General features: G+C 39.1%; 2 protein-coding genes across 8 annotated transcripts in view; one reads left to right on the forward strand and one right to left on the reverse strand.

Annotated features, from left to right (window-relative positions):
* Positions 1-41: 41 nt before the first annotated feature.
* On the forward strand, positions 42-11,567 carry mccc1 (methylcrotonoyl-CoA carboxylase 1 (alpha)). The gene is made up of 19 exons (XM_038295063.1): positions 42-339; positions 817-860; positions 2,211-2,350; positions 2,431-2,526; positions 2,615-2,736; positions 2,820-2,967; positions 3,038-3,159; positions 3,241-3,352; positions 3,906-3,987; positions 4,062-4,189; positions 4,266-4,449; positions 4,555-4,664; positions 4,752-4,968; positions 5,040-5,126; positions 6,145-6,194; positions 8,109-8,246; positions 8,610-8,717; positions 9,417-9,488; positions 9,573-11,567. Exons 1-19 carry the CDS (start codon positions 284-286, stop codon positions 9,690-9,692), a joined length of 2,136 nt encoding a protein of 711 aa, XP_038150991.1. The 5' UTR covers positions 42-283; the 3' UTR covers positions 9,693-11,567.
* A 6,055-nt stretch (positions 11,568-17,622) lies between these two features.
* Positions 17,623-26,095, reverse strand: part of atp11b (ATPase phospholipid transporting 11B (putative)) — a 50,147-nt gene continuing 41,674 nt past the window's right edge. For 3 of the 7 annotated variants that reach the window (XR_005281649.1, XR_005281650.1, XM_038295007.1), the window contains 2 exons: positions 23,631-23,794; positions 17,623-19,607 (listed from right to left, as the gene is read on the reverse strand). Coding sequence is in view for 3 of the 7 variants with exons in the window: in XM_038295007.1 (XP_038150935.1) it covers positions 19,526-19,607; positions 23,631-23,794 (246 nt within the window). In the remaining 4 variants the exon portion in view is untranslated. Of the gene's footprint in view, positions 19,608-22,802; positions 23,795-26,095 lie in introns of those variants that run through there. The other 4 variants (XM_038295008.1, XM_038295005.1, XM_038295010.1 and 1 more) reach the window with 3 other exon arrangements.

A 26,095-nucleotide genomic window follows, 5' to 3' on the forward strand; every position in this document is an offset into this window, starting at 1 on the left:
CTCCGCCTCCACATTAAATTTTCTGATTGGCCATTCTACGCTACGGGTGCTCATTAGGTCTGTCAATATTTAAAGTTCGGGAAAGTTAAAAAGTAAATACACAGTGGTTTTTAAGGGGGTTTGACCACACAACCCATCCGTTTTAAAAGAAGATTTTCATTTATTGTTAAAAGAAACAGATTTTAAATATTTTGGGGGGTTTAAATATAGCTGTCCCACCGCTTCTCTCCTCAGTCTGGCAGGCAGCTAGCTAGCAGCGCTAGCACTGGTCCAGCTGGTAGCAATGGCTGCAGTTATTCTGAGTTTTCCTACACTACAGGGTCTGAGAATATTCACACAGTGAGTGCTTCCAAGTCCTTGCTTAACTTATGTCTTAGAAACTCTCCATTCCCCCCTTTTCTTGTTTAGTTTGCTCGAGTTTTGGCGTTTAGTTTTCGAGTTTGCATCATAGCTGAGTTTATCCTCAATAAGAGGCAAGGACTCGGATGTGCAGTGAAGGTTGTAATGTATTTATTAAAATTCATGATTTGTTATTTACTTTGAATTATTTGATTATCTCAATCTGAAGGTGGTATGCAACCAAAAAGGATCAGATTGTGCAAACCAGTATAACGAACCGAGCAAGGTTAAACACAATTAGCTGAATGCTAATGTAGCTGCTACAGTTTGTTTACTTCTGAGACGTGAATGATTTCTTTCTCCCCAATTGTCTGTTTGAACATCTCGTCCAAACGGTTGTGATCAAACATACTTTTAAATCTGACGAATTTAATGATAAACATCAACTAAACCCAGGATGTTGTTTCCTTTCCTCAGGAAGCTGTCATGGACCAAAAGAGGAGTGAGGCTTGTTTCAGGAGGTGAGAGAGCAACATGGTTCAGCTCTATTATCATTAAACTGATTAATAATACTAGGAACCTGACCCTAATTCAATCCCACATCAGTTTACATATTACCTCTTTCAGCTTCCTCCATTGGAGAAAAGAAAAAATTAAAAAAATTATAATAATTGATTGAATTTTATTTATCTCACACTGGAGAAATTAACTTTCTGCATTTAACCCATCCCCTTGGGGAGAAGTGGGCTACCATTGTGTGGCGCCCGGGGAGCAGTGTGGTGTTAAGGGTCTTGCTCAGGGATCCACAGTGCAGGCTGTGGGGATCAAACCGGGTACTTGCAACCTTCTCAGAGCACCAGTGCACTGCTCTAACCACTAGGCCATCACTCCCCCACAATAAATTGTTACATACCTTCTCATTTCTTTATTTATTTTTTTATTTTTATTTTTTTTATTTGGTAAAAAAAGGTATTTCTTTGCAGAATTTCATAAATTGTTTACATTTTCCTTTCCCAAAGGTGTTGATTTATAAATACAAACAAGAAAAATTACACAAGCCAAGAAAAATACAAATACATAATTAGCAAATAAAATAAAATAAAAAAATAAGAAGATTAGAGAGAACACTTTATGTCAATCCATACACGTTCTGTATTCCTATCCATTCCAAAGATGAAAATGATTACAGTTAAAGTTCCAGAAGAGTTAAGGTTTTTCTATCCCCATAAGTGCAGGTGCCCATGTCTCTTGAAACAATTTATCTTTAAACTGTAATTTTGCTTTTATTTTTTCCATTCCCATCACTTCCTTGAATCTTTCCCACCAAAGGTCAGTGCTCAGGGGTTGTGGCTTTAGCCAGAAGATTACCGTATTATTTTCTTTGCTATCATAATCAGTATTTGAATAATTTTCTTTTTTCTATTTAAAGGAATAGTACACCCAAAACATGATTAGCCTTCATTTTCTACTCACCCCCATGCTGAACAACACTCTGGAGTACTTTTTTGATATCTCAAATGCATCTGGAGAGCTGGGAGGCTTCTTGCTGTCTGCTGACATTCAAATAATGGAGGTCTATGGTGACCGAGACAGAAAGGTCCATAAAAGTCCACAAAAAACGTGTCAATATTCCTCCATACTGCTCGTCCAATGTAATCCAAGTGTCCTGAGTGGGTAGCATCCAGAATTTACTCGAAACGAAGTCATTTAGAATGTTTTTAGAGCATAAACAGTAGTGTATAGTATTTCCTGAAAGCGCGCACATGCGCGATCACGACGCTACGGAAGCCGGCAGACCAGATAATTTTAGGAAAGTCTTTCACCTGGGTAATCTAAAGGAAGCTGAAGGTTTTAGTGTTTTGTCCAAGCAGAGGTGGGAAGGATCGAAAAGGTGCTGATTGCCAACCGAGGAGAGATCGCGTGCCGTGTGATGCGAACAGCTAAGAAGATGGGTGTGCGTTCTGTGGCCGTGTACAGCGATGCAGACAGACACTCCATGCATGTGGCCATGGTGAGAGTCTTAGATCAGATATATTCTCATATATCTCAGGTTTATTTTCTCTATCAGCTCTAAACTTTGCATTTTTGCAGGCAGATGAAGCCTACCACATCGGGCCTCCACCTTCCCAACAGAGTTACCTCTCTATGGAGAAAGTTTTGAAAGTGGCCAAAAAATCCGGATCACATGTGAGTAAAACTAATGAAGATTTTATTATTATTATTTTTTTTTTATCTTTTTAAATTATTTGGCTAAACCAGCTGTTTTTGTTCTCAGGCAGTTCATCCAGGCTACGGCTTTCTGTCTGAAAACACAGAGTTTGCAGAAGCGTGCAAACAGGAAGGAATCATCTTCATTGGGCCTCCTTCCTCTGCCATCAGAGACATGGGAATCAAGAGGTCATTCATCTCCACTTTTTCTGTAGTTATATATTTATTTTTTTACATTTTGGTCTTTGGAATGAACTTATTTTCCTTTACAGCACATCCAAACACATCATGGCTGCTGCTGGGGTGCCAATCATTGGAGGTTACCATGGAGAGGACCAGTCCGATGAACGGCTGCAAGCAGAGGCAGCCCGGATTGGATACCCTGTCATGATCAAGGCCGTCCGGGGAGGAGGGGGGAAGGTAAAAGGGGAAACTGTTTGATTCTTGTGTTTTTACTGCTGCAGGCTGAAAACACGGTCGTGTATTTTAGGGAATGCGTATCGCTCGGTCAGACTCCGACTTCTTGGAGCAGCTGGAGTCGGCAAGACGAGAAGCCAGGAAGTCCTTCAATGATGATGTGATGCTGGTTGAAAAGTTTGTTGAGGATCCCAGGTAGTGAAAACCCTTTTTTGTTAGTTTTTTTTTGTTCTTAAGTTTTTATTTTAAAATCTGTGCTTTGGCTGCCCTTTGCAGACATGTAGAAGTCCAGGTGTTCGGGGACATGCATGGAAACGCTGTCTATCTTTTTGAGAGGGATTGCAGCGTCCAAAGGAGACATCAGAAAATAATCGAGGAGGCACCTGGAGTAAGTTATGTATTTATTTATTTATTCAGACAGAGTAATGAAGCAGGATGTAAGAGCTAAAAAAACAGGAATTATCCTCGACGGATAGAATAGAAATACTTTTTCTCCTAGGGGTTATTCCTTTACAGCACAAAGAGACAATAAAACAAAATTACAGAATAATATCAGAACCTCAAGGAACACAATTATCAGCAATGATTTAAAATTTAAAAAGCTAAGAGAATAAAGGACCTCAGGTATCGATTAGATCCTGCCTCCTTCTCCCTGGTCTGTGAAATGAATGCTGAGTATCACTGAGTATTAATATTGTAATGAAATGTTATGTTTTTTAAGTAGCAGATTTTAGATTATCTACTTTCCCATTTGTAAAGAATGGCAGATATTTGTGGAAAATATGACTCATAAACATTTGTATTCATACTTTTTAATAATTTAAAATTGGGCACATTTCCAAATAGTAATGGCAGTAAATATTAATAGTGTAGGATTTCCCACCATATAATGTGGTATGAAGTGACCATATGATGTTGGTTCTGTATGAATATTTTTCCAGCCTGGAATCAGCCCTGAAGTTCGGAGGAAACTGGGAGAGGCGGCAGTCAGAGCAGCTAAGGCTGTGAACTACGTGGGAGCAGGTAAATATCCACAGACTGGCCTCGCCGCTGAACGCAGAACAGATTTGATATATCTGTTATTTATCTTCCTGTAGGAACGGTGGAGTTTATAATGGATGCACAGCACAACTTCTACTTCATGGAGATGAACACCAGGCTGCAGGTGGAGCATCCTGTCAGTGAGATGATCACTGGGACCGACCTGGTGGAGTGGCAGCTCAGGGTGAGGTGGAGGAAAAGATCTTTGCCGCATCAGAGGTTATGCAGAAAGATATTTAAAAGAAAAAAATCTCTTTCAGGTGGCAGCAGGGGAGCGTCTGCCCCTCCTCCAGGATGTTATAACCTTAAGGGGCCACTCTTTTGAAGCTCGCATCTATGCCGAGGACCCAAACAACGACTTCCTTCCAGGAGCGGGGCCCCTGCTGCATCTGTCCACGCCTGCAGCAGACCAGCACACTCGCATAGAGACCGGGGTCAGAGAAGGTGGGAACCGAAGGCTTTGACCTTTCTGTGCATTCAGCACATTTCCAAATGTCACAACAAGATGGGTTGTTTGGGAAAATGAAAGCTTTGTTTGTTTGGTTTTAGGGGACGAGGTTTCTGCTCATTATGACCCAATGATTGCCAAGCTTGTGGTTTGGGGAGAGGACCGATCTGCTGCCTTAAAGAAGCTACGATACTGTTTACGACAATATAATGTAGGACCTGCTGTGTTTGTATCCATTCAGCATGACCTTCTAGCTTCTTCTTGCTCACCATCCCCCGCCTGGTTGATTTCTCCTCAGATCGTGGGATTAAACACCAACATAGACTTCCTGCTGAGCCTCTCCGGTCACCCAGAGTTTGAGGCGGGACGCGTGAGCACCAGCTTTATCCCTCAGTACTACGCAGATCTCTTTCCCACCCCGAGAGCGCCATCTGGGGAGACGATCTGCCAGGCTGCCCTGGGCCTGCTGCTGCAGGAGAGAAAACACACAGAGAGCTTCACCCAGTCCTCCACAGGTGAGCAGGATCCTTAGGATGTAAAGAGAGAAACGGGCTGAAAAACTGATGTTTGTTTTCTTTTTTTCCAGATCCTTTCTCTCCGTTCGGTTCCAGCAGCGGCTGGAGAAACAACATTCAGTTTAACAGAAATATGACCTTACAGCTGGGAGACAAAAGTAGGTGATATCAATGTAGTTTTGGGTGGATTTTTTGTCCCTTTTAAAGGTCACTTTTTCTCTTTAATTGAATGAAAATAAAGGCATGCACGTTTATCATTGATTTTATATTTTTGCATAAACAGAGTTTTTTTTCACATTATCACCGTACTTTCCAGATTATAAGCCACTACTTTTTCCCCACGCTTTAACCGAGCGGCTTATAGGAAGATGCGGCTTTTCTGTGGATTTTCCCTAACCACCAGGAGGTGGAGGTCAAAGTTGGAAATCAAAGAAGGGGCTAATTATAATTTAGCACAAGCACTTGCTAACAGCAGGCATGAAGGAGAACAAATGTCCCACATTCACTCAATTTGACATTTATTGGCTGCATTAAAGAACCAATGATGAGGGGGTCAGTTCCTGCAGAGTTGAAATGGAGATGATGAAGCCCCATCTTACTGCTGCGAACCGACAAGCTAACAGGAGCTAACCGTCCTTTTCATCACTGCTCTAGGGGTGATATGTAGAGCTGCCCCTAAAGATTTGGTGGGCGGCAGTTCAGTAGCAGGGTGCAGCTTATATATGTATCTTTCCAGTTTAAAAAAAAATAAAATACGTAGTGGCTGCAGCCTATAGTGAGGTGCACAGTGTAGTCTGGAAAATACTGTGATTTAGCAGTTTCTAAGATCAAGTAATTCCCTTTGCAATGTTTTCTCCTAAAAAAAAAAAAAACAGTCACCTTTTTATTAAAAACCCAGAAGGTATGCATGCCTTAATGGAGGTGACTGATAAGATTTATAGTTTGGTTTAAACAGAGCAGACTATATGTATGTTTCTGACTCTGTAATCTGTATGATTGCTGTCCTTTTGAGTTTAATCACATCAAAAATGTATCGTGTTAATGATTCATCAGGATTCATCCATTATTTAGTCTTCCTGTTAAAAATGTTCTGAAGGAAGTCCTGTTGTGTGAGGAAGGCCAATGCTTCTAACGTCATCTTTAGTTGCTAAACATTGTTTTCTTGTTTATTTCCAGAGGTTGATGTTGTCATCACGTATAACTCAGACGACAGCTACAGAATGCAGGTAAGCTGGGAATCACTTCAATTAAAATGGCTTTAAAGTCTTAGTTTTTTCTTTTAATTAACATTCAGGGCCTTTAACATTTCCTCGCCGCTCTTTTCATGTGAAAAAGACCGAAAATAAATGTATCTTTGCATATTTTAATAAATAAAAGTTTGCTAAGCTATTGAGGTTAGAAAATTTTTTTCCTCAGGTGTTTGTTTCAAACTTATAAATATCTTTGTTCTTTGTAAACTTTTCCTTAATATTAAAAAGATCAAACTACATCTGGTTTATCTTAATGCAAAAATGTCCGGTGTCCAGCCCCTGTTAGATCAGCCTCTGCTTAAACACATTAGTCATTAGCAGGCTTCTGTAGAACTTCACTGTGAGCTGAGGAGGTAATTCAGCCTGAATGATTGATCTCTTTATAATAAAAGTTTTTTTTTGACAAAAATGTTTACATTTAGATAAAAATCAAAGTTAGTGATCTATGTTTTGATGTTTGACTTCTGAGACCCTGACAGGAAAGGCCATGGGGTTGCCTAGGGTAACAGCAGGGCCAAACTGAAGGATCTGGGAGGCTGGAGATTTACTAAAGATTAAACAATCATTCCACCCATTGTGATTGTTTGATATTTAGTAAATCACCAGCCTCCCAGATCCTTCAGTTTAGCCCTGCCGATACCCTTAATTCCACCCTCTACCCCTCCTCTAACCGCCACCTTAACGATGTGGTGGAGGTGTGTCAGTGATCATACATGAGGCTATGTTGTTGGGGGGCTCAAATGCCCCAGGTAGGGCCTCCTTAGGCAAATGGGCGGGTGGCAGGTCAGACAAAGAGCAGTTCAGAAAGTTCTCATGATGAACAAAAAAAATTTAGTCGTGTGACGTTGATAAGTATGGCAGAGCCAGGACTTCTCCCTGGAGCCAGGACTGGGGTTGGGGTTTGTCTGTGAGCTCATGGTGGCCGGCTTCTTTTACGTGGGACACTACGGGGTGGCTTGTCACTTTCAGGTTGTAGGAGAGTTACTGATTCAAGTGGAGAAGTTAAAGTATCTTGGTGTCCTGTTGACCAGTGAGGAGAAAATGGAGTGGGAGATTGATAGACAGATCAGATTGGCTGCTGCCATAATGCAGATGCTGCACAGGTTTTTCATTGATAAGAGAGAGCTGAGCAAGGTAGAAGACAGAGGACACGCTGGATGGACTATGTCTCTCAGTTGGCCTGGGAGTGCCTTGGGCTTCAGGAATGACATGTTATGTTATGCTAGGACTTAACGTTCTGAAATTTTGCAGTGCTAACATCTACTTGAATGGCAACTTCATTTTGATAAAGTCTTAAAACCCAAACCAGCACAAACAGTTTTACCTGCACAAATAAATTGGCACTGAAAAGTAGATAACTTTATTCAGTTCGGAGATTAATGGGGGATAGTTGACCTCTGGACGACGTAAAACTGATCTTTAATATCTCTGAAACAATGTAGCACAGAATATATATATATATATATATATATATATATATATATATATATATATATATATATATATATATATCCTTTTTACCACCACCTGCACTGGGTTGAGGGGGGGGGCATCCTGTTGCAGTAACAGCCTTCCTGATGTTCTCGCCTCCTCCTCTTAGCTGTAGATAAGCAGCAGACCAAAATCCTGTCTGTTGTTTTGCATTTTTTTTCATCAAATTTTGAGAAAACTGTAAACGTTGAAAGAGGGAAATTTGTTGGGGAAAAATTAATTAAGATTAGAAAGTTTGATGGAAGAGTACAAGAAGAAGAAGAAGAAGAAGAAAGTGTTCTTGTGTTATTTTTGCATGCAGACAGATTTTAAGTTTAACGCAAAACAAAAAAAATTATGGAAAAGGACTGTTCTGAATGCCACTACTCTGCAGTCTGAACATCCGGGCTCTTCTTTCAGGTGGGAGAGGAAGTGTACCATGTGACCGGGGCCATTGAGCTGGAGGGCGGGGCTTCGTTCCTGCACTGCTCAGTAAATGGAGTGAAGTCTCGTCCCAAACTGGTGATCCTGGAAGACACAGTTCACCTGTTCTCCATGGTACTTTCTCACTACTGCTGCTGACTCGGAAAGTTACACAAACTTTATTTTTTATCACCTTTTTGCACATTGATCAGACTTTTTTCTGATTCTTACCAATTACTTTTCTTATGGTAACATTTTAATCTTTTATTGTTATCTTACTATCCTGGTTTGATGTTGGTACGTTTCATGTCTAAATGGCTTCAAAAGTGTCCTGAAACCAGCACCTAAAAAACTGTCTTAAAGTCTGTTATAAATCCTAAAACAAACACTTAAATATAAGCTTTACATATTAAAATAGTTGTTTATTACCTGTCATTTAATTATTCAGGATCTTTAGGACCAGATTGGATCCGTTTAATCTTTCCATCTGTTGTGCAGGAAGGAAGCACCCAGATTTCTGTTCCTGTGCCGAAGTATCTGGCTGGTGTGAGCGGGTCAGGGGCCCAGGGGGGAGCCGTTGCCCCCATGACTGGAACCATAGAGAAGGTGAATTTGATTTAACATGTTCAAAATTCAACTCGTCATTAGGGCAGGAGGAGCCCCTGCTCACTCTATCTGCACTCATTTAACTAGCACCTTTAATTACTTCAAAGATTCTCTATTTGACAAGATTCTCCGCTGCATCTTCCTTTTCGGCCATGTTTATTTACTCTAAACCCACATTTGATCTCGAGAAGTTTTGTCTCTCGCCTAAAATCAGAATTTTCTTAATTAAATCTGTCCTTGAAGTGTGTTGTGCTCTCAGTGTGGCTTTGAGAGCGATGGTCTCCAATTATTTTTATTATCATCATGTTTGTTTTGAAAATCACCAAAATCACCAGTTTTAAAATCTTAAACACTAGCCTCAAGTTATTTAGAAGAACCGCGGCAGGTTTGGATCTGACGATGTCTGCGAAACATCTCTGGATAATGTCAGAAGGGGATTGATTTTTATTTCCCTGCACTGTAATGTAGATATTAAAGTGTTAGCTGGCTCTTATGTGAACTGTGACTCAGCAGAGTTCTCACCTTTGTCTTTATTATTTTCTAAAAATATAAACATCTGAGTATAAAACAGTTTACATTCAGGAAAGTGCTCCCTCAGAGATTTGTTGCTGCAGTAATAATAACAGAAGAAACATCTGAAATGGCATTTCTATGCATCACTTTGCGTCGTCATGTTGAACCATGTCCGTTTGTGTTCAGGTGCTGGTGAAGGCTGGAGATAAAGTGAGCGCTGGAGACCCTCTGATGGTCATGATAGCCATGAAGATGGAGGTGACTGTTTCTCACACACGCAAATAAAAGTCTCACTTCCCCCGTCAGACAGGCTGTTTAACGTCTGTGCTTCTGTCTGTTCAGCACACGATCCGGGCGCCAAAATCAGGCGTGATTAAAAAGGTTTTCTTCAGCGAGGGCTCTCAGGCCAGCCGGCACGCCGCTCTGGTGGAACTGGAGGAGGAAGAGGGAGGCAGCCAGTAAACTTTCCCACAGTTAAACCCACAAACTGACTGAGGGGGGGTGCAGGGATGGAGGCGAGCTGAGTGAGATTTTAAACCATCTGTCACAGAGCAGTGGTGCAGTTATTCAGTGTTTCACTGCATAAACTTCACATCTTTAAGATACTGTTGCCCTTTTTAGACACATCACTACGTCCTGTTGATTTCTAGTTTCTTTAAAATGTCTGCAGTGAGTCATACTGTCCTGCAGGTCCTTAAGTAGCATCAGTCTCATTTACTTTTGCCGTGGATCTATTAAAAGAAAAATTAAGAAAGAGACCTGAGTCTTAGAAAATGTTAAATAAAATAAACTCAAAACAAACATAATTGTCTTCATTGATCTAAAGCTACTGAATCACAGTTGATGGCAGGTTTAATTAGAACAGCACCAACCCATCCGACAGATCAGATTGGGCTCCTTGATCGGCTCTGATGGTTTAGCAGTGGGTTCAAAACTGAATGATTATCTTCTATATTAATTGTCGTGAAAGTTTCAAGTGTTTGTGCTGATATTGTTGAAGGGTTTTGACCTTTCTGTATCTCTCCCTCCCAACAAAGCATCAATCTCCAGTCCTGAAGGGCCAACGTCCTGCCTGTTTTAGATGTGCCTCTGCCTGGAAACTAGGGCTGAAACCATCGAGTTAATCGTTATGAATCAATTTTTGTAATAATCGTCAACTAATTTAATCATTAACCGGAGCATAGAGAATCTAACACATGATTTTAGCTGACAGAGTGACCCACTTAGAGCAGTCATTATACAAAATTTGTAAAAAAAAAAAAAAAGTTAATATTTTGCATTTAAGATAAAAATAAATAAAACTTTTTTGTCTGTCAATATGCTCTATCCAGACCTCCACAAGTGGAAAAGTTTGAGTTTCACCTGGTTTAATTTTTGTAAAAGGTCTTTAAGGAACCTTTTGCTATCCGTTTATTAATCGATAAATTAAATTTCACGGATTAAACGATTTGCAAAATGATCGTTTGTTGCAGCCCTACTGGAAACGATCGATTCAAATGCCTTAATTGCATTTGCCCTCGGTAGCTTATTAAGTAAAGAACCACTGATTTGATTCGGGTCTGTTGAAGCAAACAGTCATCTAGGACACCGGTTCCCATGAGGACAAACTTTGGACACCAGTAGAATAGATGGAGTACAAGTTCAGTTTCTTTCACTGTGTCCTTGCGGGGGATGAAAATGTTTGGCATAAACACACAACGTTTAAAGATAAAAATCCTTTGATATCAGCACTAGACAGCTCCCACTGACATCAAATAATACAGCAACATGTTTACCATGTATCAGAGGTAGAGTTTCAACAGAAACCAGTTTAATTCTGGGTAATTTGTCCAACCTTTATTCCTTCATGCTCAAGTTACCACCACCAAAGGTAGATACAGATGCAGTAACCCTAAAATGTGCATTTGTATAGATATACTGTCTTCTTTCTGTACAATTCAGCTGGTATTTAAAGTCATTTGTTAAGAAGCTCAACAACCTGATCAATTTTTCTGAAACCAGAGCAGTCCAGAGTAATTTTGCATCAGTAGAGTTCTTTCAAAAAGGTATTTTTGGTACCAGATCTGGCCTAAAGATTGCCCGTTCCATGAAAAGTCGGTCACAGGCAGCTTTGGGCGGACAGATGTTTGTTTCTTGCTAAATCCGCCAACAGATGAGGATCACACAACGGCGGTTTGAGCAGGAGAAGCTTCAGCCGGTCACCCTCTCCTAACTAACGCCATGCTATGAGGCCTTTTAGACTAAACTGTAACTCCTGTTTATTTCATGGACTTTTTGTAGCTTATTTTGAATGTTAGATTTGTCAAATGCTGTAATAAACGTTTTCTTTTTAATATACCCAGCCCCCTGTGGTGCTTTTAATAAAGGAATTTTATTTGTTTTTTATATTCATGGATACAAGCTTTAGCTTATAACCTAACAGGTTTAAAACATTGGACAGCATAATATATAATTTGGAACGGGACATTTTCAGCTCTAATTTGATTGCCCAAAAAGTCATTATAAAATCAAAGCTGACTAATAATCTGCCCTGCAGTGAGGCTGTTTGCATAAAAACACAGCAGAGATGATTTATCAAATTAGGGAAGGCTTTAAAAAAAAAATCCAAAAGGTTAGAAACTAATGATTTTTTTGTTTCATTGTTTTGTTTATTGTCTCAGTGGTTTTCCACTATTTGCATCTTCTTGGGTGGGGCGGGGGGATGGGGGGGGTATAACAAAATTAGGGCTATGCTTATTATATTAACCTGGGAGCTAGAACTGCTCAATATTTGCTTCATATGAACACCAGTTTCATGTCATCAATTCAGCAAACTTTGAGGTTATTTCTGTCATTTTAATATAAGTGTTAGCTCCTGTTTATTTTCATGTATTGCCACAAATACAGTCTTCAAGTCTTAACACAGTTACATATGAATTTCCCTACTGTTTAGACAAAAGTTTTTATGCTCCAATTACAATTTCACTCATTTCTGCTCAAATTTTTCAGTGGCAAATCAATATCCCTTGAAACGTTTTGCAAAGTGTGATTGCACAAACTTTAGTAACTTTAAAGCTTTTTGATTAAAGTGCTGAAAGTGTCCTAATTTCAAGAACCCTTTTGTTGCTGATATTACAGTTGCAGATCAGGGGCCTGTTTCAATAAGGAAGTTCAACCAACTCTGAGTTAAAACTTGAACTCTGAGTTGACTTATCCTGAGATTGGAAACTCTGAGTTTTGTGTTTCAGAACAGCTGAAATTAGTTAGTTCAATCGACTCTAAATTGACTGACTCTGAGTTAAGCGCGTGCACCACAACTATAAAAAGCCATTATCAATGGAGCACAGATATCACGAGTCACCATGGCAACAGCGTCAGACAAAAAAAGGTGTGCATATTTCTCACCAGCAGAACTGGATGTGCTTATGCAAGCATATGCAGAATTTGAACATGTATTTTTTTTAAAAGCAACACGGCTGCAGCGGCGAAGGAGAGAGAGTTAGCTTGGGTAAAAATAGCTGCTCGAGTTTAATTACTTTTATACAGTGTTGGGTGTAATGAATTAAGTTACTTAAGTCATATAAATACTGTAATTAAATTAAAGACTATAAAACAATAGTGGATTTAATATCAAATTTTAAAAGGTATATTTTGATTTGAACTTTCTCCCTCTAGTTATACACCTTGGTCAATTTAAGATTAATTCATGCAATTGAATATTGTTTATTTGAAAGCATTAGAAGTGCAGTTTCTTGTCTCTCCTTGTATTGTTCAAGTGGTTGAGGTTGATTTGGGATTTAGAAAGTAATTAATAAGTAAGTAAAACAAATTAGTAAGTAGACCAATACTTTCTAGAGACAGTAATTATTACATTAATCTAATTAGACTTGTTGAAGATAAAATTTGTAGTTAGTAATTAAGAACTATTTTAGAGTAACTTACCCAACTGTTATAATATCAGAGGTGAAACTGGAAGAACAGTATTTTATTAAACCTAATTTAGTTTTCATGGATAGGTGCAATCCTGCAGGCATCAAAAGAGCAGCTGAAAATGAAATATAAAAAAAAAATTCAAGCAGGTAAGCCTTGAGCACATCATGGGAGTAGAGTAGCTACCTGGCTTTACAAACAGGATCATCCATTAAAGGACATGCCATTTCATTCCCTTTGATGCGCTCTACGTGACTGAAATGTGTGCAATGAATACTGTATGTCCCCAAAGAATCAATGAGGTGTTTAAACACCACTTCCTCTTTAAAAAAGGGGAGGAGACCAAAATAAACTCTGGATTTTCTGAAGAAAACCTGCTCCCGACCAGGTTAGGTTCACAGAGTAAATTGCCATGGTAACTGACTCTGAGTATTTCACTTTACAAAGAAAGTTTATTCAATTTCTGATTCAGTCACCATAGTAACATTCTCCCCAGAGCTTACCTGGTTGGGAGCAGGTTTTCCTCAGTAAACTCTGTGTCCTCTCTCTCCGCTCGCCATAAAGCCAATCACGTTGTTTTGTTTCCTAATTTAGCCAGGAGATCTTTGTCATAGTTTTGTGCATAAATAAAAATAAAAATCCTTCACTAGCCCCATTAGACACATTAAGTTTTAAAAACAAACATTGTATTTCTGTTTGAAAATTATCTTATTAAAGAATAATCTGCATTAATTCAGAGTGAATTAAAGAGATGATTCTACAACTCAACTGACAGGATGTGAGATTTATTTGTTGTTGGTTTGTTTAATATGAGTGAGATGCAGATAATTTTGTTTTTACAGTACATGAACTACTGAATTTATTTTCAGATTACACATAAATAGAATAATTCCTCAGAGGGAAAAGGAATTACCATTGGGTTAGTATTCTGGGACAATATGAAGCCATTCTATGGGACTGATAACCGCTAATAACTATTTATTGGGATAATAACATCCAAAGCAGCTGCAAGCAGCCACTTGGTATTTACTGCCTGATGGAAGACAGAATTAAACTGAGGAGGAACCCCATAATGATGCACAGGTCCTACCTTTTAGAATGTTTGTATTATTTTGACTATAAAGAAATGTATTTCAGGTATAAATACATATTCAGTCAAGCTGATGAATTTTAAAAATAGCTATTTAAAAGGTTTAATTCTTACTAGTTATTTCTTTTACTTTCTGAAATTCAGTTTCTGCTACAAAAAATGTAATTTAGAAAATATATTACAGAAGAATATACATATATATATATATAGAATATACAAGAATCTTATTTTAGTGATCTACAAATGGAAAAAAGGAGAGAATGCTTTTAATAAATGTAAAAACGGCCTGCCATAGCCCACTTCATATAAACTTATGCATTAACTTGAGCGACAATCTTCTCCTTCGCCACCTTCCTTATACTTTGCAGCTGTAGCGCTGTTTCTCTGTCTTTTAAAAATAATTTTTGTTTTTTTCATTTCTACATTAAAACTCTAGTTCCAGTGGGGTGAAATAGGTATATTTTTTAAATATCTGCATTAAAATCTCTAGTTCCAGGGTGAAATAGGCACTTCCTGGAATCAGGGCTCCACTGATAATGGCTTTTCATACTTGTTACGCACGTGCTAAACCCTTAAGTGGTTCTACTTAGAGTTGATTAAACTAATTCATTGGAGCCTTTGTAGAACCGAAAACTCAGAGTTCCCAACTTTAGGTTCGATCAATTTAGAAAAGTGGATTTGAATCTGAGTTTGTTAAACCTGCTTCGTGAAATGGACTGCAGGTAAAAAGACTTTCCCATTGATTTGCAGAAGCTCAAACTCAGTCAGAGAAAGGAGAGTTTTAGATGTAGATTCATTTACCCAGATGGTGAAATCTTGCTAGGATTGTTGTTTCATATCCTACTTTAGATGGACTTAATAGAGCTCTTCAAGATGCTCAAAGCTAATGAGGTTTTTTAATAACCCAAACTGGATTTAATCCTCTCCACAATGCAGTGATTGCTTCCTCATATTCATAAACAACCACCACACCTGTCTACTACTGAGCATCCCAGTAAAGGAGGCTGAACAGATTATGCTTACTACACTTTTTGTTTCTCTTTGTTCTGCAATGATTCACAATTTTGAATTGCCTTATTGTCACCTTCAAATAGTCGGGGTGTAACAAGGGAAACAAAGAAAATATCTTCAATCCTAAAATAGTTTCAGTAAAATGTGGTTCTTATCCAGTTATTGTTAATCTGCCCCAAAATTCCACGTTTGACATGAACGTCCATAAAGCTGCTTTATCTGGATTTGTTTTGCAGCTAAAAATAGCCAGCCCCTTATATCACCTCCAGTGTCAGCAGTCAAATAAAAAACTCCACAGATCATTCCCATAAAGATTTATTGGTTTAGCAAACAAGAATTTAGCTCTAAGGAGGACAGACATCAGATATGTGCCAGTAGGAGAGTGATTGCTGAGGTTTATTGCTGCTTGAAGACAGGATTGAAGCGTTGATGCTTTCTACTGACAGATGGTTCTGACATTTTCATTTTGATCCTCATTCATTCTGATGATTTCATTAAGGAAACCTTCATTTATTATTTTTGTATTCCTGTTAAGTTCAATCTTCCCAAAAACAAAGGCTTGATTTTTATTACACAATCATGGAAATTAAATCACAGATAAACTGAAGGTGAGGACAGCAGCTGATATTTGTAGAAAAGAAGGATCGGGTTCAGTTTGGACCCCAGTGACCTTTAGTAACCGACAGCAGGAGCATCAATGCACAGATGCTTTATTAAGGAATCCATTAATCCTGCACGGTTTTGGATGTCGAGGTGATGGGTCGAACGTGATTGAATATTAAGCCACAATCTAAATCATTTGGCTGGGTAATGGAAGTTTCTGCTTCCATTAAAATAATAATGAAAGAAAATACCCCAGAGGGGGTATTTATCTGAACACTGCTGCTGACCTTAACAGATGACAGTGTCTGGATCTGGTTTTTGCACCTGCTTTCATGGCTGTTTGGACCAAAGAAAAACAGACAGGATAGAGGCAGTCACATGGGATTATATGGTGTTTACATCAATTTTTAAAGGAAAAATATGTTCTGTAATAATCCGACTTAAGTGAACCAAATTGATTTTAAAACACCATGATATAAAGCTTTTTTTTTATAACCACCAGGGGGCATTGGATCTGGAGTTCTGTCCAATTGGCCCTCATCCTCCATCTCCTGTAATCATCATTCAGAAAATCAGTGATGTCGGAGCAGTGACATCACTCCTACATGCTAAGATTAGAAAATGTCCAAATCTGGTGATGGTTCTACAGTCCTGATTGACCGGCTGCTGATTTTTCTCCACATGAGTATTGAAAACTGATTCTGGGCCATAAGCTGCTGTGATTCAATTGAGGAAATCTGTGTGAGCTAAGGAAACATGAAGGAAACAACCTCTGTTTACTATTAAAACAAAAACAGCAGCATGTGTTTGAAACTGTAGATAAAAAGGATGACACGATTTTTAGTCTACATTTAGCTAAAATTGATTTTTCATTCAATAAAAAGAAAGGTTGGATGCGTTTCTGTTTACGTTAAAGCAGCAAATAAAAAGAAATAAAAGATTTCTGCTGTCTTTCATCATCATGTGAATATGTTTGTTATGAAAGAGGAAGCCACCATTTAAGCAGCTGGTAGAAATGAGGAACAGGAACAAACGCTTCTGAGTTGCATGATGGAAACTGTAGGTTTAATTAAATCAATATATTTAATTGTTTTAAACAACTGAAATTATAGAAGGGGAAACTTTAGATGTTTTAAGATAAAGATTGCTTTGAGTCCGTTTCTCAGAAAACAAGAATATCACACAAAACCCAAATTAGATTTTAGTACTGCTTGACAGCTGACCAGCAAACAGCCATGAAAAGGTAGCTGAATTTAGCCATGGGAAAACCTGCCAGTAATGTTGGGTAAAACTAAAACATTTCTATTGTAATATTCTTTTAATTTAGGTTCTTGAGAAACAGTTTTATACTACGTTAATCTATGCAGACACATTTTATTCTTTATAAAATAAAACATTTTTTTTCCCTTTATTTTTTGTTTACTGGGTACCATATCATAACCAGAGTAAATGTATTTGTGTCCAATCACCAATGTGATACCTCCATTTTTTATTGACCTCACAAATGTTAGCTAAAAACAATCAACTCCAACCTGAAGATCAAAACTAGGTAGTTTTGTGTCTTTTTCTGAAATGTAAAAAGGAACAAGGCCCAACATTAACCATTCCCACATTAATTACCCAGTCTATAGTCAACATTATCTCATTTACTACAATACCCATGATGCAACTCTCTTAGCTGAAGCCATTAGATAAATATTGCTTCAACCCCACTCTCCTACTTTAAGTCTCAGAATAAAGGTACTTTGAGGTGACTTCAAACAACTGTTTTCCACAAAAAAAGTTTGATGAAACTAAGTTTATTATAACAGCATCAACGTGTCTTTTTCCACACATAACAATGAAGGTCCATCCTGGTAGATTAGCAAGTATGAGGTCAGCTGGTTAAAGATAAACTGAAATCAGCTCTGTAGAAGAACGGTGGGACAGTTATTCTGAGCAAACATAAACCTTTAAACTCAAAGAACCAACAACGTGAATAGATACATTTAATTAGTAAGAAAACAACAAAACTAAATAATTATCTATAATAAATACATACTTCCACCTGTTTGTGTACCTTACAGAAAACAAGAATATTTAATGAACCGACAGACAGGAACATTAAGCTATTTAGTCCTGAGCTGCAGAGGAAAATGTTTAACCATGCAACGTACGATTCCTCTGCCTCCTCTCCCTGATGTGCTGAGGCATATCCAGTGTTGCGTGGTTATACTGGTGTCCAGTTTAAAACGGTTGTCTTGGTTGCGACTCACCATTAGACCACAGTTATTAACCCTAAACAAGCAATAAAGAGTGTGACCTGCAGGCGACAGGTGGCCTCTGATGCTACTTCAACACACAACAGAAACAACCACAAACAAGGCTAAAGGAATGTAACAGCAAAAACAGGACTTTAAATGATCAATCAAGTGGTGATAATGATAATGAAAACCAAGAAAATGTGATGCTGAAATGTGATTTGTGCAAACGCTCTGCTTTTCCTTTCTGCTAAAAATATTTTCTGAAATTCATGAAAACATTCTTCTGTCTACTTTAATGAGAACCAGCCCTGACTTCCAAAAGCTTCTCATCGTTACACTTCATCTTGTCCTACAGAAACAAACCTGAAGAAGTTTCTAGGCTTCAGACGTATCTGCCTTGTACCTTTAAAATGAATCCCAGTGGTTCCATAACGCTGGGAGGCTTTTGGTCATCAGGCTGCTGGAGAAAAGGCATTTGTGGGAAACAAGAGGTTCTGACAACTTTTATCTGCAGCTCAATCCTTAATATATATTCTATTCAAAATGTATGGCTTTTTAAATCTTCCTGCCTCTTTCAGACATATGCGCTGGGAGACAGAGGGCTGAACGGCAAGACGAGAAAGCAGCACGGACAAATAACTACATAACGATATAGGCTTCTGTACAATCAGGCACAAAAATAAACACTAACTCCACGCTTGATCTTCTGGTCTTTGGTACCACTGAAGAGATTAAGTTCCATGTTCAGCTCAGAGAGCAGGATAGGTCCCAGCAGAACGTCTGGATGCTACAGGACTTGTTGTCGTCTGAACGAGTCATTTAAGGTGCAGCAGTGGATCAGACAGCTCACAGACTACAGGAAGCCTTGGGATCTTCAGTTCTTTCCGTCTGGCTTATTTAAGCTTCTTCCAGTTCTAACCTTTGAGCTGTGCTGATCAACACTTGTGAAAAACAACAAATCTAGTCCAGAACATAGAAAGTTTGCTAAGATTCAGGTCTGCTTTCGCTGAAAAGTCTGGCACCTATCCAGAGAAAGGAACTTATGAGGACTTTTTAAAGTGTGTTTTTCAGATCATCTTACAAGGCTCACAGTCTGGGAATCTGATATTTCCTGCTCATGTACTGATCGTATCTTTCAGCATGAAGTGCTACGGCTGCAGAGACGGCGAACCAGGCTGACTCCTTTCATTTCCTCTGATGCTTGTCTCAGCCTTTAAGAAATGATGAAGTCAGGGACAGGAAGGAGGCTGCAGACAGACAGCAGCTCAGAGCTGGAGCAGCATCCCATTTGTTGCTGGTTTCCACTAAGGAGGCACAGACTTAAAAACATAGTGGGTGCATAAAATGGTACCAAGGGGGCGGGGTCAGATTGTGACTCATGGCTGGGTGGTGGTGTGTTCTCCCACTTATGCGTGCATAAAGGGTGGTGGCCATGGGAGTCAACAGCGGCTGGCCTCGATGGGCGACAGAGTCAGGATGCTGCGATCATTGGAATAGAAGTTCTCTGTGTCGCTCCAAGACCTGAAAACAGCAGTGACTGAAGGTTAGGAGATAAATGCTAAAAGTTAGGAGTGTGTGTGTGTGTTTTTGGGGGGGCTGGGGTAGAGGACAGCTGAGCTGTCAGTAGCTATAAAGACATAAGTAAACCCAATCAATAAGGCTGGAGGAAGCAGAGCAGATGGAAGGATGGATGAGTGAGGAGTTAGTGATGGGAGGATGAGTTAGTTATGAGTACCAAATGTCCCTCATTAGCTTACACTAGAGCCATTAGCAGGTTTTATTGACATTTTTTGGCCCACTGTTAACGTCTGGAGCTTACACTACAAACAAACACATTGAATAAAACGATAAAGGCACATCTCATCTAACCTTCTCCATTTAACCACAGGCTTCAGATCACAGGGTCAGAAACTATGGAAGCTGCAGCTGGCTAAAGTTCTGGATCACAGGCGACCAACCTACACTATGCTAACCGACCCTGAACATCTGAGCTGAGCTTTTCACTTACAAAAGAACTCCTTTCTACACCTGAACTTCAACAGACCAGATATTTTACACTATTAAGTTTAATGCTTACAGATTTACGAAAACTAGAGCAGTCTAGGACTTGCTGAATAAGTTGCGCATCGTAAACAGTTTCTTATAATATCTGAATGCCTTCATCTCTGCCCTGAAAGTTATCATGACTTCATTTAAAGCATCTCTGAAATGCAGACAACCGTTTTAAAGCCTGGTAGACAGAAGAACAAGGCCACCCAGGGATACTACCGCGGTCTAGTACTGAAAAAGTGAATGGACCAGAGGTGATTTCACCCCAAACTTTAAGAGTGAGGAAAGAAAAAAATAATAGATTTCCAAAACCATAGTTTTCCTTCAGGTTAAGACAGTACTCAAAAAGCTTTAGGGAACATGACCCAAGAACAGGAAGGAAGAGAACAGGCATATTTCTGACAAGGTCAAACTCACGCTGGACATCCACAGAACATGAATAATTAATCTGGGAGATTAATGCAGACTTTAGACACAAAAGGACAAAAAGACACAGGATGAGTGTGTGAGAGCGACACAGATATATACAGGAACATTGGAAACAAAAATACCAAAGACAGCCACAGCCCCCATGCAACAAGATGGCTGGAGTGTTCTTGTTTTGTAGTTCCTGTCAAACAGGGGCGAGTTTTTCTTGTTCACATCATTTACAGAAGGGGGATTCTGTTCAGCTGGAACATCAGGAATTATAAAACAAGCGCACCCTTAAGGTCAGCCTCCTCTTTGAAGCGTGTAAAAGGCTTCATGATCCAATAGAAATGAATAAGTTGAAACAGGAAGTAGGAGAAAAACAACAAAAAAAGGTTGCTTTTTAAAACTACACTTACCAGCAGCCACACTGGTGTAAGATGTGCTGAAACATGTTGATACGTCGCTCTCTAAGTGTGGAAGGTCTCAGTAAAGTTCAATGTATGGACAGAGATGGATCGTTTGCTGTATGTTGGTTACTTTAAAGCATCCTTTAGTAGTGACATTGATGTGTGCCAGGTATATATTCAAATATATACTGAATAAATACTTTATGTATAATGCAAGTGGTAAATATTCTAGCCATATAGTCTCTTCGCTTGTGACGCATAGAATACTGGAGTGGGTGTGCAGCACCTTTTCTCCTGTGGCAGTATCCTAGCATTAAGGCCAAATGTGGGTGGATTCACTTTACTCCCTTCAGCTCCTTAAATTAATCCTTTGCTTTTCCTCAAACTGCAAAGATGATGATAGATGAAAGAAGGTATTTGGTTTGCAGAGAGAGTGTGGATTAAAGTGAGCAGACAATTCTATGCAGCGAGATAACAGAACTGAAGATTCCATCCCGGTTCTATTTATTGACTACATTCCGTCCATTTATAGTAAAAAACAAAAAAACTGCTGCAATCTATGTTACATTTGCTGTTTCTTCCTAAATCCTGTGGGAGGAAACAAATTGGTTGGGATTTGTCATTTGGAGGAAACCAATTGGTTACTTCGTGCCAAGGTCAGAAAACAAATCAATCAACCTCACAGGAGGCAATTTATCTCTATTGAATCATCGGTTAATGGGAAAATCTAACCCTGAGGAACTGTACTTGTTTCAGTGGACTGACCCTGGCAGCAATATAATTATGTTAAGGTGAGCCTGGATGGAGAGAAAAAGCGCCGATCATAATATAGCTGCTGCAACTTCTGGATAGCAGAGTTTGCAGAGCTTTGATTGTTCTTAATTAAACATAAGAGAATTAACAATTATTATATCAACTTCCTGCTGTGATCAGTTTATATATATATATATATATATGCATATGCTGTTTGGCTAACATTACCAAAACTAAAGTTTCTTTGTTTACTTCCTTCAGAATGTTGAACCCTGCTTCACCTTTTTATCTTTTCTGTACTTTATTTAGCCTTCCTATGTTTGCTCTCTCCCAGTGTTTGCTGATGAGAAAGGTGCCTCAATACAAATTAGGAAAACTCTGTAACAACGGCACAGATTTACGACTGCGACTCTTCTTTGCTCACCAACTGTTTCCACAGTAAAAGGTGTTGCTGTTACCCTCACCGGGTATTCCTCACATAAAGTTGTATTCTGGAGTTTCTTACTTAGCCACTCATAAGCAAGGGATGATTCAGCAATAAAATGGACTCAAATTGGTCGACAGCAGTAATCCCATACATCTCCAGCCAAGATGCCACAAAGGGATACTGCACTCCTTTTTTCCCACAGCATGTCGTCTTTACCACAACCATTAACAGAAAAAAACATCTAATTTGCTAACAAAAGACAACAATGTAACATCTTCATTACTGATCCAATCAATATCTGGTGTCTAGAGACATTTTCAGAGGTAATGAAAGTTCAGCAGAAAGTGCTGATCACTAATCAATTGCCTCACATGGTAACTGGGATTCAGGTAAAGAGAGAAACAGAAAGTGCAAAGTGAGCAGACCTGCTAACTGTAAACTTAGCTTACAATCTTTAGAGTTAGTCCCATGAGAACTCAAGAGTCAAACTTTCTAAATGTATAATAAGATGGAGCTGCAGTATTCAGGAATCGTTCTCATCTGCTGCGAAGACATCATGCTACATTTCCAGATAAGGGTCATTCCTAAGTATAGTTTGGAGCTCCAAAATGCAATAATACCCAGTAAAGCTTAACAATAATAATAATAAAAACAGTCTATTTATACTTCTTTAAGTAGCTAAAAATAAATGCGTTTATTGTCAATAAACATTTAATATGTGGATAATTTATGATGCCAACCAACCAATATGTTGACCCGTTGCAAAATGAGGTTCTGCTACAGATGCAGTGTTGGTCTAAGCCAACCAGTGAATGAAGTAGTTTTGTTCGATATTAAAGTGCATAAACTATTTTCTCTAAAAAATCCCACTCCCCATCTGGACATCATACTTTGAGCTAAAGGAGGAATTCTATAAGAACAGAAGACGATCAGGACAGACAACACCACAGGTCATAGCACATGATAAGGACAGACATATGGCAGATACATTTGAAGTAGGCATGGGTTTTGCAGACTGGACAGTGCCCAGCTGAATGCGTAACATCAGAACAACAATGAACTGCACTTCATCCAAACACTGTGGCCCAAAGTGTCCAACACCGTGTTGACAGCACAACCATCATGCTCTATATTTTTGGTTTCAGTGCCTTTCTGGATGCACGCTCCGATTGGATGAGGCTAAGTAGGTAATAATCTACGTGGGTAATAATGCCAGAATATCATAGAAATAAAAAGCTAACAGAGGACGTCTAGAAGTGCTTGATCCACTCATCATCCATCTCCAACTTTTTAAGGTGTTTATCTACACCCCTAAAACCAGCCTTGAACCATCTGTAACTCTGCTTCCACACAGCTGTGTTTTACCTGCCGCAAATTTGAACAGGTAGAGACTCGCGGGGAAATCATGGGCTAAAACATTCAGAACTGCAGCCCAGATCAAAGGGTTCATCGGAATTCATTATAATGGTTCCTCGTCGCCGTTGCAGTCCTCCCCACCTGTTGCTGCGGCTGGATGAGTGGCAATTGTTGACGCTGGCCTTGCATTGTCCCGTCATTTGTTCCAGGAGGAGGGCCAGGCGGGAACAGCCGCTTTGCCCATGCTGGTAGCAGCACAGGGACTCCAGACAGCTGAGGGCCTGGGCCTGGTGGGCTGGTAGAGACTAGAGGAGAGCAGAGATAGGGTGAGCGCAGAAGAACCAGAGACGGTGGTTAGATGAGATATGGGAATAACTGGAAGCATGGGTTAGTAAATATATAAAATGAGGAGGGGAAAATGTAGCAGAGGAGATTGGTGGATAAAAACAAGAGAAGAACAGGAAAGTAATACAGTCTGTCATTTCATCCATTCTATCATCCACTGGCTGGACAATAGGAGTGACTGGATATGGATGAACTGCATACTGACCATAAATAACAGGAAAACACAGAACATGCAACAGAGGAGACCAAAATAAACACACAAAACATTAAACAAAAAAAGAAATCTAAATAAAACCTACAAAGCTTTGCTTTAAAAATATTTTTGAAATTTTTTCAGAATGTATTAGTGACTCTCCTCATCAGGTTAATGAAACAGCTATTTCTACAGTTTAACTTTCATGACAAACGATGGAGGGTTTTTACAGTTAATCCTACACAGGAACATCTCATTTAGAGACAGTATACATTCAGAAATATATTTTATTTAGTAATCTAATTCAGAAATGTGTTATACTTAGATTTATTATTATACAGAGAGGGACATTTTTATATGTTTATTTCTGATCAGTTTGATACCTAAGGACCAAAGCTAAATAAAACTCCTCAATTTATCAGAGAATTAAATATATTTACCAAATGAGAACTTCTATCAGACAATGTTAATATGCAGTACGTTGTACACATCTATGGGGAAGGCTGTTTTAGTGTTAGTCGTCTCTAGAGGTGGGCTATGCCACAAAAAGCCACTGATAAAGAGGCCGGGTGTTGACAGTGTGCTGTATCCAAGCACATTGTGTTATACAGCACAATTTGAACAAAAAAAAGCATACCATTGGAAAATTGATTAAAGGCAAAACTGCATTAAAAAAATGTTGCGCAGGCATCAGAGATAGCTGCAGCCTTGAAACCATTGGGAAGCCAAGCCCCTTTGCGAGTTTAAAGGACATTCACAAGGTGTGGACTGCAGGTGAAGTTGGTGCCTCAATAGCACAACACACAGATGTATCTACGACATGAGCTACGACTATCAAACTCATCTGAGGTTCCCTCCTCTTGCCAACAGGAATGCACCTCTGCTCAAAAGTCTAAAGTCATCTTTTCAAAGCAATATAAGCTCTATACATGATGCCAAGTTCTGGCTCTGCCATAAGTACCCATATCTGGTTAAATGACAATGCCTTTACTGTGCTTTAATGGCCAGGAAAACCCAATGCCAATAAAGACTCAATGGTGCTAATCATCAAGAGGAAGATCAGAGACATCACAGCCAACAATGCAGCCGAGCGGGCAGATGGTGTTTAACCAACCTGGGTTTTCAGCACCAAAACACAGGCAGAATTAAAACAGAAAAAAAACAAGTTTTAAGTAATATTTCTAAATGGAACTTTCATACTAACTAAACATGTTGTTTTCATTAGACATATACTTTATTGTGTTACTATATTTTACAGAAAATAGGCAGTCATGGTTTTTGTACTGGCCTACAGAAGAAAATGAAAGCTTTTAACAATCTTCTATTTTATGAATATGCACCTGTAAGAAGTAGCTTTTGGTTTAGATAACAAAAAAAGAAAATATAAAAACTCTTGATTTTAGGCAGTACTAAGGCTACAGTCCTTTGCCCATATGGCCATAAGTCCATGTTTTGTTTGAAATAGATTCAGCAACGAATCAGATTTATCTGTGTGCCAGTGATGCAAGGGTAAACATGGCAGAAAAGAGCTGCTGCCCAGAAACATCCGGGATCAGATGGTTCCTCTGGTCTGAGTCAGCACCCCAGAGAGTGTGTGATGTAGAGGAGGCAAAGCTCGGATTAGAGAGGCAAAGTGAAAGGAGTGGTGTTAGGTTACACTCCTGTTGTGTGGACTGGGCACCCTCCTTGGCTGCCCAATGAATGATTAACAACTCAGCCACACTGGAGAATGATGGGATTTGGTAATTATTTGTTGAAATTAATGACTGCAGCGCAAAGGGGGCAAATTTGTCTCTGTTTTCTGAGTGCAACTGAAAACTAACACAAACATGACTAATTTCAATTTCACTCGAGTTTAAAAATATATAGGCTCTATTTTATTTTTAAGAAAGAGTACAAAACAGTACTTGCTAAAGAGGCATCCCACTGTGCTCTGATGTTTTACTGCACCAGAAATTTGAGACACGGTTGGCATCAAACCAAACTTTTACTCCTTGGCTACAGACATGAAAACACACACTTCAAACTCCTTATAAATCATTCTCAAAACCAAGAGCATTTAGGAGGA

The sequence above is a fragment of the Cyprinodon tularosa genome, unplaced genomic scaffold (assembly GCF_016077235.1).
Source record: "Cyprinodon tularosa strain WSP-4 unplaced genomic scaffold, ASM1607723v1 ctg35, whole genome shotgun sequence".
Classification (NCBI taxonomy): domain Eukaryota; kingdom Metazoa; phylum Chordata; class Actinopteri; order Cyprinodontiformes; family Cyprinodontidae; genus Cyprinodon; species Cyprinodon tularosa.

Excerpts from the sequence above, each read along its gene's own strand:
- mccc1 (XM_038295063.1), top strand. The coding sequence starts at position 284 with ATGGCTGCAGTTATTCTGAGTTTTCCTACACTACAGGGTCTGAGAATA. Across the intron at positions 3,353-3,905 it reads TAATCGAGGAGGCACCTGGA|CCTGGAATCAGCCCTGAAGT; the intron begins GTAAGTTATGTA and ends ATATTTTTCCAG. Across the intron at positions 4,969-5,039 it reads CTTCACCCAGTCCTCCACAG|ATCCTTTCTCTCCGTTCGGT; the intron begins GTGAGCAGGATC and ends CTTTTTTTCCAG.